This window comes from Lingula anatina, chromosome 6 (genome assembly GCF_051362555.1).
Source record: "Lingula anatina isolate TDL-2025a chromosome 6, LinAna3.0, whole genome shotgun sequence".
NCBI classification, from domain to species: Eukaryota; Metazoa; Brachiopoda; class Lingulata; order Lingulida; family Lingulidae; genus Lingula; species Lingula anatina.
Window position 1 is genome coordinate 24229358 of NC_141772.1, and position 17288 is coordinate 24246645.

At 35.7% G+C, this 17288-nt stretch overlaps 2 protein-coding genes and 1 long non-coding RNA gene across 7 annotated transcripts in view; 1 reads left to right on the forward strand and 2 right to left on the reverse strand.

Moving 5' to 3' along the window:
* LOC106172850 (synaptotagmin-1) overlaps positions 1 to 17288 on the forward strand; it is a 51793-nt gene that overhangs the window by 14229 nt on the left and 20276 nt on the right. The window contains exons 10-11 of one of the 5 annotated variants that reach the window (XM_087016278.1): positions 4883 to 4970; positions 6186 to 8003. The exons of 2 other annotated variants lie outside the window; for them this stretch is intronic. In XM_087016278.1, the coding sequence (XP_086872404.1) occupies positions 4883 to 4966 (84 nt within the window). In that variant the 3' untranslated portion in view covers positions 4967 to 4970; positions 6186 to 8003. Of the gene's footprint in view, positions 1 to 123; positions 706 to 4882; positions 4971 to 6185; positions 8004 to 17288 lie in introns of those variants that run through there. 2 more of the 5 variants (XM_087016286.1, XM_087016282.1) reach the window with 2 other exon arrangements.
* LOC147761405 (uncharacterized) lies at positions 1981 to 2547 on the reverse strand. The gene has a single exon (XM_087015080.1). The coding sequence runs from the start codon at positions 2545 to 2547 to the stop codon at positions 2032 to 2034; it is 516 nt and encodes a 171-aa protein (XP_086871206.1). The 3' UTR covers positions 1981 to 2031.
* LOC147761406 (uncharacterized) lies at positions 4956 to 14701 on the reverse strand. Its single transcript, XR_015335288.1, has 3 exons — positions 14370 to 14701; positions 13916 to 14054; positions 4956 to 5606 (listed from the first exon to the last, which is right to left on the reverse strand). It is a non-coding gene; the product is annotated as an uncharacterized LOC147761406 (long non-coding RNA).

A 17288-nucleotide genomic window follows, 5' to 3' on the forward strand; every position in this document is an offset into this window, starting at 1 on the left:
CTCAAATTTCTCTCCCCTAATTGAAAATTTCTTAGCCTTGTAGTAGCCTCTAACTCATCAATGGAAAATTATTAATTGTAAATGATTAGGATGATTTCCCCCCTCCCCAATGTCTGCTTTCAGCAAGACACCTTATTAACTGGTTCAGTTCACCTATGAAGACCCGAGAAGGGAGGCCGGGATATCCGATGTCTTCACCAAGACGCCAGCGACTGCAGGCTCTGTCGTCCATTATTGTTTTCGGAAGCGCTGCCTAGTGAGTGGTTGATGAAGCGCTCAGCAGGGCATGTAAATGCGCTGAAATTTAGACAAATTGAAAGGTTGAAAACTTTTATGATAACATATAGGGTGGTCTGGTGAGAGTACAAGATTTTGTTAAGAAAAGAGCAATACATATACAGAAGAAAATATGAGATCTTATTTGTCCACCATTTCATTATATTTTAATGACTAAAGGTCTGTATTTGAAGGTGTTTTGTAACACTAATCTGTTCACCAAAGTTTAGAACAACATATTTGCCAGATCATTTTTATTGATGATTGATATTGTACCTGGAAAAATATCAGTTTAATTTTGTAAACATTTGAAACTGTCTTCCAAGCAAAGTATAAATGTATAAATATATCTGTAATTGTCCCTTGATTAAAACATCAGTGTCATTCCATATTAATGGAGGGGTGGCTCAGTGCTGGGCTTTATTAAGTAATGTCAAGAATGTGATCATGTTCCGCATGCAATCTCTTTCCATCAGTGAAGTTTTTTGTTAAAATAATTTATTTAAAAAAAACAAATAAATTCAGTTGTCAAGAATTCTGTTGCACATTCTTTACAGGTACACCCATCCTAAAGTCAGATGATTTAATTAACAAGGTGTTGGGAAGAAGATTCAGTTAAAGTGACTTAAACCAGAACCTCAGAAGGAGGGGTGGGGAGGAGGGAAGAGATGAGGGGGTGAGAGGGTGGGAGAGGAGAGGGGAAGGGGTGAGGTGAGGAAGAGGAGGGGAGGGGGGAGGTAAGGAAAGGAGGGAGTGAGGGGAGGAGGGGGTGATGTGGGAGGGGAGGGGAGAGGAGGGGAGGAGGGGGTGATGTGGGAGGGGAGGGGAGAAGGGTGAGGGTAAGGAAGTAGGGGTGTGTGGAGAAGGAGGTGAAGGGAGAAGAGGGTGGGAGAGGAGAGGGGAAGGGGTGAGGAAAGGAGGGGAAGGGGAAGATGAGGATGTCAACTCTTGTCTACACATTGATAAAACCAGACAATATCTGAGTATGCTACCAGCTTTGCTGAAACTTTGCTGCAGAAAATGCCACCTGATTATGATGTTAATGTCAAACATTTCAAGATTGTTGGATCAAGTCTTCCAAACTTTTCAACACAACACGCTTTATGAAACTCAGCGTACAGGGAAATGAGATGGTGATTATGGTCTATAGAACTTATTGTGAGCATCTGAACAAACACTGGTTTGATAAAAAAAAGGTGACGATTTTTTCCTTGCTTTTGCATGTCAACGAATACTGTGCCCAGCATATGAAATATGCAACATATTTCTTCACACCCAAGCAAAATATTTTAACTGACCAATTTGGTACCAGCACGTAAACAGACAGTTGAATTTGTATGCGTGACTGTGGTTTGGATAAGATAAAAAAAAATGCATGCACACAAATTTTCAAAATTAAGAATGGATTTATTTGCTGCTGGCATGTATGTTGGCAATTAAATGCATGGACTACTGCTTATAGCATGTATACAAAATGAGATTAATAAAAACTTTATTTAAACTTGCTAAAAATTGGCTTCTTTTTCTTAATGACAAATAAATGCCAGGTTTAACACTATTATCACAGTAAAATAGAAGTCTAGTAGTGACTTATATTGGTAAAAGCCTAGCTAGTTATTGCAACGAAATTGAGATGTGCCTTTTTTTCATTTCACTTGTAATAGAAGAATATTTCTATTGTTTTTTTGTTTTTTTTTGGGGGGGGGGGGGGTGGCAGAGTGACTTAAAATATAATATGTTACAGCTAGTCCAAAGTCAAAATACAACTTTGGACAAACTGCAGCCCAGTGGCAAACTGCTCCTCATTGGCAAACTCCTTTTCAGTGGCAAACTGCTCTTCAATGGCAAACTGTATCTCAATAGCAAACTTATCCTCAATGGCAAACTGCTCTTCATTAGCAAACTGCTGCCCAGTGGCAAACTGCTCCTCAGTGGCAAACTGCTGCCCAGTGGCAAACTGCTCCTCAGTGGCAAACTCCTGCCCAGTGGCAAACTGCTCCTCAGTGGCAAACTCCTGCCCAGTGGCAAACTGCTCCTCAGTTGCAAACTGCTGCCCAGTGGCAAACTACTCCTCAGTGGCAAACTGCTCCTTGTTGGCAAACTGTTCATCAGGGGCAAACTGCTCCTCAGTGGGAAATTGCTCCGCCCTAGCAAACTGTTCATCAGTGGCAAACTGCTCCTCAGTGACAAGCTTGTAACAAATGAACAGAAATAATGTCCACATAAAGCTGTCCACCTGTCTGTTCCTTCCTTCCTCACCTGGCTTAACATGCCATAAAAAACACAAGAAAGAACTCTTTGCTGTCCTGTCTTGTGTGTTCACTTGATATCTTCAGTAAGAAGATTGCAGCTGTAGGATGTCAGTCCAGCCTTTTTTTACCTCTGCAAGAAACAAGTGGTTCTGGTACGTACCCTCTCCTACAGGGTTTTAATTTTTTATGAAGAGGGTACACTTGTCAGTAGAGTTGTGTTTTCTTTTCTTTAATCAGAAGAAAAAGAATCTAGGGTGAATTTTGTTTTTGAGTTTGGATTAATGCAATGACTGTGAGTGTTTCTACTTTGTACTTGAAGTTTTCTAAAAGAAAGAAAGGAAATTGGGTTGAATGTTACTTTGTTTAGCTAGCTAGTAGTCATAACAGTCAAATTGATGCAATGTAATTATTTATGTGAATTATTGAATTTGATAAAATGTAAATCATACTTCTCCCAATGTCTTCTTAATCAAAGGTGATGTCTTGAAATTTGATGAGTAGTTTTTATACTGAAAAGATACATAAGCTTTCTGTGATGATTTCAAAACATCACTCTCCAGATAGAATCAAATGAAAACTAATTTTATCAAAAGCAGAATTTGACTAAATATATTTATATAAAAAATTTTCTTGAATTTACACACTGTGCGCACACAACCCAATGACCGTCTGCAGAGGGTGTCTTCCTTCTCCCCTTATTTAACCAATCCCTTAATGCTACTGCTGTCTTCCCCAAGTACTGCTAATGGATTCACATCACAATAGAAGCGCCGCTCTACAGATAATTGATTTTCCATTGAACATGACTTCTGGTAGGACCCCTGCCATTCAAAACCCACCAACTGTGACCTGTAGAAGAGGAGCTGCAATTTCATACTGTTTAGATTTCATTAGATGACAGAAATTATGAATAAAGAGGCTCAAGTTGAGTTTGTTTTTGTTTGGTCTTTTGTAATTTCATCTGTTAGCTGAATTGTCAGCATGATACTGGAATTATCTTCTCTGTTGACAGGTTGAATTGATGGGATTGGGAGGTGTATGTATGTATGTGTGTATGTATGTATGTGTGTGTATGTGTTTATGTTAGTGTGTGCGCTTTTTATGGATTTCTGTGTGCATGCATGTGAAGATGTAAATGTTTGCATGTATGTTTGTTTGCAGGGGCGGATCCAGAGCTATTTTCTGACAGTCTTCCAAATTATCTTTGTTGATTCATCCTCCAATTTTGACCATCTTCCAACAGAAAAAATTACGTACCTATCTATGTAAACCTGAACATCTGACCGTCTTCTGGAAGACCTGGTTTGTATATATGTATATACAACTATATCTGTTAACTCTCATTTTAGCATTGATTTCCTTTGTTTGTATGTGTGTTTCTAAAAGCATTTTTATATACATCTTGTAATAGCATAATTACACCTATGTCCAGTGTGTGCATGTATTTTGGATGTTATAAAGTTTATTAAAAAGATAAAGAAAAACAGATAAAACTATCGGCATGATGACAAAGAAATTGTAAAAAAAAAAGGGAACAGTAAACTGTCATTCAGCTGTAGTTAAGAAATCCAGTGATGTTCAGAACTTATTGACTCTTTCCAAACTAAGAGATACAGAGTGTAGAGTATTGTGTTACTTGTATTACCAGGTATGATATAATGAGATCAGGTAAGACGACATCCCCTGGGCCTGGGGAGATAATGGGTGCCTGTCCTTCACAGTACGTGGGTGGGTGGGGGGGGGGGGGGGGGGCATCAGGAAACACTAACTGTAATAAGATCTATTGAGGCTGCCTAGTTAACGAGATTCTGTAGGGTGAACACTGCTGGGTTTGGTTGTGATAGACGTTTTCTTGTTAGTGGGAGTGTTTAGAAGGTAAAGGTAGCAGGAAGGGTGTGTGTGTGTGTGTGGGGGGGGGGGGGGGGGTTAATCCAGTGATGGTGTTTTTAGCTTACAGAATTGTCTTTAATTCCTGTTATAGTATTAGATGTGTATGAAAATGAAGGCAAGCATTTGGTAAATTAACATTTGAAATTTGACTTTCACTATAGTCTGTATTTTTGATGTTTCCTTCTTTTTGTTTGTCTTTTTATTATTTGTAATTTTCTGTTATTTTTCTTGTCTATCAGTGTGAGGTGTGTTATCCAATCATTGAAATTGGTGCTTTTGAAAATTTGTTTCAATTATTTATTACACTTGGGCTATTTTGATTGTTTACTTTCTATTTCCTTAGAAGTAATTTACAGATTTAGCCAACATTTTGGTATTTTCGTCTTACAACATCTACCAGAAGACCTTTGATTAGATAGCAAAATCTGGCTAATTATCAGATAATTTCCATTTGTTTCCTATAGCAACATATCAGAGAGAGAGAGAGAGAGAGACCGCAGGATGTTTTTGGTTGCTCTCTCTGCCTGGCTGTTTATACACTGAGTTAACATGGTGAGTTTCATTAAGACTACAAGGCTCAGTGAAAAATTACTTTTTCAATATGTTTGAGTTTTTTCTTGCATTTTGATTGATACAAAGGTGCAAAAAATCTTGAATTTCTGCAACAAAACTACAGACTTTCACTATTTTAATAGTATTAAGTCATTACCATATTTTAACATTTGACACTTTTTTCATTTTCTTTGAGACTGTCAAAAACTTTCACTGATTTGCTGTTATTATTCACTTCCTTAAAATTACTTTGTATATTTGTGCCTCATCTCTACTCCAAGTCTTCTTAACACAAAAATTATCTTCACAAATTGAAAATCCTCCACTACATGTAACAGCTGTCGTGAAAACAACATCTAGCTTCATAAGACGAGACCATCGACTGCTTCAATAACAAACCAAAATTTCTCCGCCACTGTCCATGTTATTGGCCAGGGGGGGTCCACTGGTCAGTCTCATCCATCTTCAAAGAAAACTGGACATTAAGTCTTTCATTTTCCTCAAGCCGCTGTCAGAATATCTGCCGCCTCTGCGTAAACACGGAGTTTTTACAGGTAATTGTATTATGAGATTTCAATTAATCTCGGCTCTGTTGGACGCATGCTTGACCAAGGCTGGACCGTCCATTCAGGTGAGCTGAATGAATAAGAAACGACAGCTTCAGTACAAAACGCTAATTGAATGGGAGATACGATACTCTGGGCAACATGTCTTCTTGTCTTCGCTCTCAGTTGATGCTCAAAATAAAAGTTGACTAAGTTCAGGTCCTGAGAGAGATGATTACTGCTTTCATCCCATGGGATATGTATTGGTATTTTTCTTTTTATTTTATTTTATTTCTTTTTTTTTTCGGTATTAGAGCATTCAAACACTCTAAATTATAATTTTGTAAAGATAATTTAATTGGTGAAGTGATGATTTTAAATGTCATGAGAAAAAGTACTCTAAAAATTGTTTTTCATTTTTCTCATGATAAATTAAAAAGCCAGATTATTCTCTTTGAAAAAATTGTCATTTTGCTCATCATCAATTCTAAATGTGGAGTATGCAAATCCCAAGTGTAAATAATCTTCATTGATAAAGATGTATCAGTGCATTTTGGGAGAACAAAATCTTGTGTGAGATAATTTTAGAAATTAGCCATAATCACCAATATCTACTATCAGATTGTATTAGTATTTTTTCTATGAGAAGATATCTAATGAATACTTTCAGTAATCAGCAAGGGTCATCCGCGTCCAGTGCTTTGACCATTTAAGCTCATAACTGACCAGAGGCAGAAGCAGACGTCAAATAAACAAATCATTGAAGCAGACGTCAAATAAATACATCACCTGACAAGACAGCACCAACAGATGTCAGCTGTGTTGTAGAAAGAGTGGACCCCACAGCAATGGGGCTCAAGTTGCAAGGCGTTTTAATTGTGGAAAATTTAATTTATGGCCTGGATTACACCACAGTACATTGCACATCGCCTGTAGTGGAGAGCAGGAGGGCAATTTACCTGGTGTTACTTGGGTGCATCTTTTACAGGAATATAGTCTCTCTCTCTCTCTCTCTCTCTCTCTCTCGTACACACACACACGTCACAGATTTTATTAATTTTAATTTCTTTTATCTTTTTTGAAATATGTTTTGGATTTAGATTCGTCTTATTTTAAAGAAGTTATTTGACTTAACTTTCTGTCTAATATTTATATTATTATTATTTACTTTTTTGGGGGGGAGGGGGTTTATTTTCAGTCACTTATATATTTTTTTTCTTTTCAGACAGTGGTTAATGAAATAACAGTAGGACTAACACACTTCATGTAAAGAGTAATAGAACAAGAAAAGAAAGAAAATTGTTTCAGCCTCGGTGCCTCAAGCTACTGCCAAAAACAGCACTAAGCAACCGTTTCAAAAACAAAAAATCTCATAATGTGATTGAAGCCAAAGGCAGCATCATTCTGCCTTTATTGCCTTTTATAAAGAAAAAATATCTTGCCACAGAGAAGTGCAATCTACAATTTTTCTTTCTGTCCTAAACAATTTCCTCGTACTTGCCAACTGCTTCTTTTTTGAGACCCACGTTCAGATAATATAGTCCTCGAAATACATCTTTTAAGGCCAGTTTTCTCCGTACTTGTCTGATGCATTTAATAAAATTAACTTAAGAGAAAAGTATTGGTTTGATTATTTTATTCATAAGGGAACATGTCTTTTGATATGATGAACACTATTGACAGTGTCTAGCTAAAATGAAAATAGGAAGATTAAAATGCAGTTCTTTTTAATTAAAAAAAGAGTAATTTTTTAAATGTGTATGAAAGTCTCAATTATACATTGTATAGCAATCAATCAGCTGATGTACATAAGAAAAAGAATATTTAAGATTCAAAAGATTCACCAGGGTGCTATTTTTTATTTTAGAAATGAGCCAATCTTTGCCAAGGAAAAGAATACACCATACACTCCTAATGTACATTTGCATTGAAGACAATAGTTCCTGATCTTTCATCTTATCATAAAAAATATAATCATTGTAAAAACATATGTAAACAAGACAAGACAAGAAAATACCAAGGTCCCGCCCATTCAACAAACCATACAGTATATTTACAATTTTATCACAAATATCAAATGTCCTAACAGGTCTGTCTAAAGAGTATAGCTGATAAGGTAATGGCAGAATAGTCTTATCTTCACGTTGGGGAGGGATTTTTGTATGATAATTTAATTGACTTCTAATGATAAGGGGAGATTACAAGAAGATGCTGACCATCCCCTGGGGGTAAGGAAGGGAGGGTGTGTCCAGAGACAGAAAAGAAGGGCGGGCATGTCTACAGGGAGAGAAAAGGGGTGTAAACGGTACGTAAGAGGTATTCCACTTGACATCCATCTGTCAGCGCAGTAGAATTCAAAGTTGACGTCTCTTCCTGTCAAGTGTCACAGTGAGGAATTTTAATATATCGGACCTTTATTGTGAAGATGCCATTTTCCCTGTCCAAATTGCTCTATTGTTGAACCAATTACATCACCCCCTCTATTCCCCCTTTTCATGTCTTAAGTAGTTCAAGGCCTGTAATTGAGACATATCCTCCCCCCCCCCCCCCCGACCCTCCCTTTAAAACCCTTCTTAATTTTTTTTCTGCTGGATATTGGCATCAGAAGATATTGTGCAAAAAGTTGTACACATATGACACTGTTGATTAAAAGTGGCTTGGCTGCATTGCTTCATGCAGAGAGTTTCTTTAAACCAAAGATTAATCAGCAGGCTAGTGTGTCCACCTAGGAAATGATGTTTCTCTCCAGAGAGCGTGTTCTGTCATTACACCAGAAAATAACAGGCTATCAACAGAGGCTGGTGACATATGAGATATGAATTGCATTAATAGGATGCTCTTAAGTATAGCTTCCTGACATTTGAGCCACTGATTTCTGTAGAGAATTGGATGGAAAGTTAGAAATCACAATGGAATTCTTGATTTGTGCCCAACATTATTTGCCATTAAATGGTTGATCATCTTTTATTGTTGTTTACTTTAATGTCACAGATTTAGATTGATTGCCAGGATTTTTATGTGAATGATTTACAAAAATTGTAGATTTTTTGCTCATATTGATGAAGTGCTGAATTTATTACAAATTTATTTCTAATATGATAATTATGGAATTAAGTCACAGCCAAAATATGCACTATGAACTGTAAATTTTGTATTTTCGTATTTTTCCCACGCCTTAACAAGTAAAAAATCATTAGTCACACAAGTAGACAACAATAGTTTTAATAACTTCAAAGAAATATTTCCTCAATATAGGCAATAATGTGAATGTTCACTCTTTTCTTTCCCACTCTGTTTCAACAAAAGTATAAACAACTAGGTATTGTTTAGTTGGTTACGGCGGGGTAACTTGTGATGTTGGTTCCCACGTCTGCGGCAGAGCTGGAGGGGTTCTCTGTCTTAGGGTGGCAGAGAAGGGTGGGGCAGGGGACAATAAATCCCATTTCTGATGTCACCGTTTGGTGACAATATTTAACTTTGATGTCCCAAAGAGCTGTGTGTTTGTGTGTGTGTGTGTGATATTGTTCACTTTAGCAGCAAAATATCCTAGCACTGTGTGTTTGAAATGTGATCTTTTAAGACTTTTAAAACTTGTGGAATATTGTTGTAGAGAATCTGGACATTTTTTTCCCTTGGATTTTTCTTTCTAACTACTTTATCTTTAACAAGTATTTGATGTTTTGACATGTTAATAAAATTTGTAAATCTTTTTCACTGCCTTTTAATGTAAAGTGTATATGAGTTTTTCCTTCTTTTAGAAAAAATGTCATGTTTTCATATATTAATGATCATAATTGGAGAGCTCCCTACCAGACCAAATTTTTTAATTGCATTAAAAAAAATTTTGAAACATTTCATCAGCGTTGATCTCAGTGATAAATTAAAATTGTAGAATTTGTAGGGTTTTTGAGTGTTATTTTTTATTTGGAAATTCAAAGTCAAATCACAATCAGTCTTCATTTAAGTTGGTTGTAAACTAACACGTAAGTTTCACAAATTTTTGCTTGCATACAAATAACAATCTTTAGACTTTGTTTATACCACGTACGCTGATGATTTTTTTCCTGTATATTTTCATGCTGGCGAGGTTCATGTAGCTCACCAAACAAAGTGTTCAACAGTCCCATGTTTTGTCATTTGATACAAGCTTGGTTCTCACTTGACTGGTTTTCATTGGCAGGGTACTGTGTCACAGTTTAGATAAATAATAACTTAATTTACTGTAAAAATGTGTTCATCAACTTCTAAGTATTCAAGTCAAGCTTCGCCTCTCTTCTCGAATATTCCACAATTGTTCAAGGGCTATGCTCTCCTCTGTTTTCTCAGAGTTTTTTTGATATGGTGATTTGTTTGGATGAAACTTTTTGCATTTATAGACCTGGCAGAAAAAGACATGTAAAACAGTCGCTTGAACAAACAAATCAGTCTAAGTTTTCACCTCTTTATGGGCTGAAAAGATGTTTTTATAAATTTTTTGTGTGGATAATTTGCAATGCAGTCAAGTTTTTGAGCACCAGTGTTTTTAAATATACTGGAGCATGCACACTGATAACAATTTCTGTTTTGTTTATTTTCTTTTTGTTTCCATCATCTTATTGTTAGAAAGCATCAGTATTGAGAAGAACATATTATTCCAAGTCATAATTCTCAGGAAATAGTTCTGATACTCAGAAAAGGGTGCCTTATACACCTGAGACTGGCTTTGTACTCACAGGACTATTGTTAAGATTGGCACATTTCATTTATTTTTCTTGAAATTTTAAGGGGGCTGGTTTTGTGTGAAAGAAAGATGTAGGTTATATGTGGTGGTCATTGTGCATGGTCAGACCTGCACATTTCTTAGGTTTCATGTTTGGGAATATTATTACTTTACACACACTTTTAAGACCTCTGACAAAAGCTAATTTCTGATATATATGCTAGCTGAATAAATTATTATTATATAAGTGCTGGTTACTGAGAAAAAGAGACGGGTGTCAAATTTGTGATCCATCATGATTTTAACTTTTTGAGGATCACAATTATTTTGTCAAAGGTTGTATCTGTCACATTTAATTTTCCAACAGACTAGAAGTGCTAACTTATCCAAGTGTTAACTGTCCATTACAGCATTCCCCAACAAATCTACTGCTGTCTATATACAGTTACGGGATAGACAGACGGACAGACAGACAGACAGACCTCATCTATGAGTCGCTAACAACTCACCTGTCATGATAAATAGGAACTTTTGTTGACACCTGTCATTTACCTGTGTTCAACAATTGTTTGTTTGTTTGTTCATTATTGTCCCTAATTATCCTCTCATGTCAACTCGGCTGACAAGTGATACTCTGTTTTGGCATTTAATATTGATGTCTGTTTGTAATGTATTCATCTTTTATGTACATTTTTACTTTGTCTTTTATAGACAGTATGTAAATAGATGTTGAAGGAGATGCCGAGGAATTTGCTATTTGTTAACAGTCATCTGAATGTTTTAGTTCTATATTTTTACAATTGTAAAAATATGCAAAACTCTTTATGGCTTATTCCCATTGAAGCTATCGGTCTCTGCAGACCAATCCAACTCCACTGGGACACTCGTTGAATGCAATCAGTTTAACAAATTAACACGCCTACCCTTGTTTCAAATGTACTCATATAATCACAAGCTTTTCTGTATTTTACTCAATGTCAGGAGTTGGTAAACAGAATGACACCTCACACTTCAAATGTTATATTCAGTGGTTTGCTTAGATTTTTTTAACTTATATCTTTTAATGGCATAGATGAAGTGAAAAAATAAAACTTTATATGGAGTGTTCATGGTGGAGAGAGAAAGAGACAGATTCACCAAGCCTGGTGGTCAACTTGGTACAGTCCAGGTAAAAAAGTGCATACCCATTTTCTAGATGACGCCCAGAGTGTACTATTTACCTAGATAAGTACCTGTGTAAGAGGGGAACTCCTTCAGTTTACCAACAAATTACAGCAGAGATGCCATCTTGGTCAATAAAGATAATTGAAATGCCCTCACTAGCATGAGCCAAATTGTTGACGGTACTCGTTTTTGTCATGCTACCATTTAAGTGTTCCAAGCTGAAAAAATAACTAGGCATTGTTTTAAGAGGTATGTTTTAGATGAGATTGGAGAGATTTTTTGGGCTGACATCCATCATGGAATAAAGTACATCTTAATTTTATTTAAAAGATTTTTCTCTCACGTGGTTCACTTGGTTCTCTTGATTGTTTCTATGATATTGTTATTATAACATTTCAGCAATTCTTTCTCGTTTCCATTATTTTGCTGGTATAGCTCAATTCTGGATACCATAGTTAAATTATATGGAAAATATCATATGTGCTATGAAATATTATTAATAATAATATAATAATATAGTAACCAGGTCACTTTTAAAAATGGATATTATTAATTTAATTATTGTAGAACTTAAATGGATATTATTAATTAAATTATTGTAGAACTTTAAATGTGGTCAGGAAATATCCAAAGTTTTATCAGCTATATTTTGAATTTTAAGTCATAGGATTTTGATCTAATATTAAATTTATGGATTCAAACAAAATGATAAAAATCAGATTTTAACATGGACGACAGGCCTGCTTAGTCTTACATGTCACAAATGTCCATGGAGCTCTCAGAGCAGAGATGTTTGAAATCTGTTATATACTGAACACTATCTCACCATCCAGTTGCATATTATATACACAGCCTTTTTTTATCAGAGTCAATTAATTAACTGCCTTGTTAAACAAGAAAAGATTATCAAAGAATCAACACATATAGGGTGTGAGAAGAGCAGATTATCTCCTGGTCCAGTGTGAAGTTGGTTTTATATCAATTTTTCATTAAATTCACTGTGCTGAGATTCTATAGAGACTATTATCTTAACCACTTGTTCTGAGATGGGCACTTTCCCACCATTATCAAGATAAAAAGTACGATTATCTGAATATGACTATTTATGAGAGAAACTGTCTATTGTTTTACTACCTTTTCCATTGTATTTTTTTTTTTTTTTTTTTGGAGGGGGGTAAAAAAGTCGGAAGGGAAAGAAATATGTGCAAATATTCAAATACCTTGTAGGTGTATTTCAAGACTTTGTTTTATTTTAGTGGTGCATTGAGAAAAGGTTGTGCCTTAATTGCCAGTAGAATGTTGAGAAGGGGGGGGGGGAGTTGATGGGGGAATAGATATCAGCAACACATACTTAATATGCTTAAAGAAGAAAAGTATTAGTGTGGTTGAATTAATTTGATTCAACAGAGGTTCACTTTCATGATAAGATGTTGAGAAGATTATAGTGCAGAAATTTATTATCCCAATGGTACGATGATTTCATGATCCTTCATGGCAGATAAGTCGACTAATTTGGGGTTTTAATTCACGGTGTGAGAACAGTGGAATTTTATCAGAATTAAGTGTACAGTTATCTTGATATTTACAAGTTTTTATTTGCATAATTAGGGGGGATTGTTTCTTTTTCGTCATTATGGCTTGAAATATCGCATGTTTTTCGTGCAGAATTTGGGCTCTTATATAAGATATATGACACAATGGGACAGTGCCACCGGAAAGCTGGCGGTGAATAATTCATTTTGACATGAAAACTTATCAGTGGTGTTCTTTTATTTCAATCTTAAGGAGAAAAATGTTTTACGCAATTAAGCTGTCATTGAAGTACATTTTGAAAATTGTATCTTTTCAGTCAGCATTCCAGTCCCAAAAAATATGGAGGAGATAAATGTTTTGAAATCATCATTCTCAGGGGCGGATTTAGGCCGTCTTCTGGGTCTTCTGGAAGACGGTCAGATTTTCAAGTTTACATTGACGGGTATCTAATTTTTTTCTGTTGGAAGACGGTCAAAAATGGAGGACAGATTAATAAAGATAATTTGGAAGACTGTCAGAATATATCTCTGGATATCTTTTCCATTGGAGGGGGGTAAAAATGAAAGGCCCTGATTCTCCTGGCCTGATTATTCTTCTGCTGAAGAAATCTTTGCCAGTAGTTTTCTGAAGTAAATATGTTCCAATAAAACAAGTACATGTACTTTTGAGAAATACTTTTCTTTACTGAATCAGAACAACTTGTTGATATTTGTACACACGTCAACCCAACTGCTTAAAAGACAGATGATTATCAGATTTTGTGTGAGCATAGCACAGGAGTCAATTGTGAGAAATACTTTTAAAAAGAAAAGAACAAAAAACAGAATATAGTATATTTTAACAAAATAGCTTAAATAATATAATTATTATTTCATTTTCTGCAGGAAGATAAAAACTACCATCAAGGATCAGTAATGATAAAAGATATATGTCCATAACCTAATTTTTTTCTTAAAGTGTGTTATAGTACACAACGACAATAGATTGCTGTCATGTGCAATTACCTCCTATCAGTTTTATTAGATTATTCAGTGCTGAGCACATCAAGTTGTCATCTTATGCAAATCTGTACTCATATCTGTACCCTAGGGTTGCAAGGTCTTCCTAATCAAGAGTCATTTATCGCTGCTTTGTCTTGTTCATCTGTAATAGTTTTGATCAAGATATGGTTGTAGGTGAGACTTACTGTGAAAAAGATGACTATGGATAATCTATTCAAATGTTTTCCTCAAAGTCTTTTCTATAATTTCATATTGTCATTGAAATCCAGTGCATTATCTTTAACCTGTACTGTATTAACTCTCAGAAGCACTGCATTATCACTCAGATATCAGTATTATCACAAAAACTATTCTCATTCAGATATTGTTTTATCTCGTGAAGTATTCTGTATTATCTCTGAGGGGTATGTTATGGGTGAGAGCTGAGAGGATGTTACACCGTGTTATCTTGACTTACGTAGGTCTTCAGCTCCCGGCAGACAAGTCCCGGCAGACAGGTCCCAGGTCCCGGCAGACAGGTCCCGGCAGATGGACAGTATCAGTAGCAATGGTAATAAGTATTGTCTGTTGTCTGTAGAAGGACAAGAAGTTACATCTATAAAACAGACCTTTCATTACTCCACGAAACCCCCCAGACCCCCCCATGATGTGCTGTCCTACCTAAAAAAATTAATGGAATGAATTTTTTTTTTTAATAAAAATGTCTCAAGCTGTTATATAAACAATTCTACCATTAAAATCAAAATTCCACTCTTTCTCTTTATCAGAAGAAGTTTTAACATCAACCCAAAAAAAAATCAAGATGTAGATATTTTCCATCACATGCTGAAGTATTTGGGTTCCAAGTGTGAAGGTATGGGAAATTACAGCTTTAACATTACTAACAATGAACCGAAAGAATCTTATAACACCATTATTACTGTAAATCTTTTCCAAGAGTTAGCCATTTATATATAGCATATTTTATCCATGATTTTATGAAAACTATGTATGTTGAATGAAATATTTCAAAAAAACTAGGTATTTCAGGGCCAGTCATCTTGTGTTACATGGTACCAGCCTGTCTCAGTACCTTTATAAAATGCTGTGTAAATAAGTAGTAATAAAAGACATCCTTTTAATACAGCTAATAATACACCCACAGGGGGAGGCATTTGCATACACAATTTTGTAAAAAATAGAAGACAGTAGCTTTATTAATATTAATGTAATTTTTTTTTTTTTTTTTTTGGGGGGGGGGGGATCTTTGGCCCATCATTTCCTGATGCAGTGTATGGGCCAGCCTATCTCCACAGCTATCATATCATATCAATGAAGATAACAGCTATCTTCACCACTTCCCAAGTACTACACCAGACTAATACACACATTCTGTACAGCATAGATAGAGACAGAACTTCTCTGAATTGAGATGGTAATTTCCCCGACTCAAACACTTCAGTAAAACAATAGAGACCGTGACTTTTTGAATGGACTTGGTATTGTCTTGCCTCCCACACTGCCACCAGACACAGTGGTATCAGGGCCTCATCAGCAGACACTGGGGAAGGTCCACTATTAGTGTCCTCTGGCTATATAGGGTCCATGTTTTGAGGAAGAGTTGATCTTAACTGTTTCTGTAGATTATGATATCTTGATCAGTCTACGAGCAACAGGAGGATGTCCAAGATGATGATCTCTGATGATAATAAGACTGATTAAAATCTCCTCCTCCAAGACTGCCCAAAACAAAGGAAATGACCAGAACAGGTAATGCACCTGGTCATTTTTCAATTGTCTGGTCACTTGTGTCTCTGCTGGTCAGCTTTTATCACTATTAAGTCCAGTATATCACTATAGCCACTGCGGCCAGTCTCAATTTCATCCCCCCAGGATAAACACCTTGCTGGACACAGAGCTATCTGATTGACCGCCATTCATTAGCATTGTGCAGAGTCTGACCAAGCAATTAAGTGGCCATTGTCCAATTAAGGATCAGTAATGATCCTCCCTGTGTCTGTTAATGTAGCAGTCTGCTGTCTCCCCCCCTGGGGCCCACAGACCAGGTGGAGATGCCCCCCTCTCCCTGGTAACCTACCCCCATTGTCCTGATCATTAACACCAATTATACCAGTTAAAGACAAAGCTAATGGAACTGTCTGAGGGAGATATTGAATGGTGATGATGATGATGTTAGTAAGACGGACAGGAGATCTAGAGATCTAACCTGTCTGCCTGCATATCCTTATACTTTTTGTTGTCCATATACCTTTATCTAAAGAAGACTGTTGTCAGTGATCTCATATCTGATCACCAACGTTCAAATGATACAATTAGACTGACCAAAGACAAAGCCTATAGACGGCTGCACATCCCAGTAAAAACTTCTTGGGAACTTTATTTGCATTTAATTGATGTTGTCTGTTGTAGATGATCTAATATCAGTTCATCTGCTCCTGGTTTTTACAATTATTCTTTGTAAGAGTCATAGCTAAGAGACTTCCCTCATTTGAGGATCACACATCCTGAATTTCTACAAGACTTTATTAGACGACTCGATTTGCATTTGGCTAAGATAGTGTATTGTTAATGATCTAATATCTGATCAACAGTTTACTGAGTGGATGGAAAACAATAGGGAAGTTAGATATCAGGGGAAATGACATTATCAGTGGGATTAAACTGTTGCCTTCCTGAAGAACTTCCTCAGGGGGCTGATAAGTCTGTTATATTGGTTTGATTATCTGAAGTTATCTTGTTACTGACTTAAAATTATTTATTTTATATTACTGTTGAAACTGCAATGGAGTACAATTATTAATTTTTAATTTGATTTCTGTATGACAAAAAAGCAGAGTAGGAAAAAACAAATATACAGTGGTAAAATAAAAAAATATACTATTTATTGTAAGAATTTGCTGTTCGATTATGAGAGAAGAAGTTGTTAAAAGCAATTTTCAACCATTATATAAAAGATATTCACACTGTAGAAATAATGCTAGGAAGTTTTTTCCTTCTTCAGAATTGTAAAATTTAAAGTGCCCTCTCTCTTAAGTGTAGCCATCTCTGTCACAGGTGCAATGATATTAAGTTGCTTTATCCACACCATCATCTATGTTTAAATTTTTGATTAAGTTGTTATTCCTTGATTCAAGTTTTGGACTATTAATGTTTAGCCAATTTTCATGCAGTCATTTGAATAGTAATTTGAATCATTTTTAAGAGAGTTAGAAATGAGACAGATAAGTGCTGATCATGTACATTATTACCTAAACAATCCAGAAAAATGAGATTAAATACATTTACCAACTCAGTTAATATTTTAAAACATAATTCATTTTCTAAAGAGAAATGATTGAAATAATACTTTCAGACATCCAGCTGCAGTCTTTGTGAG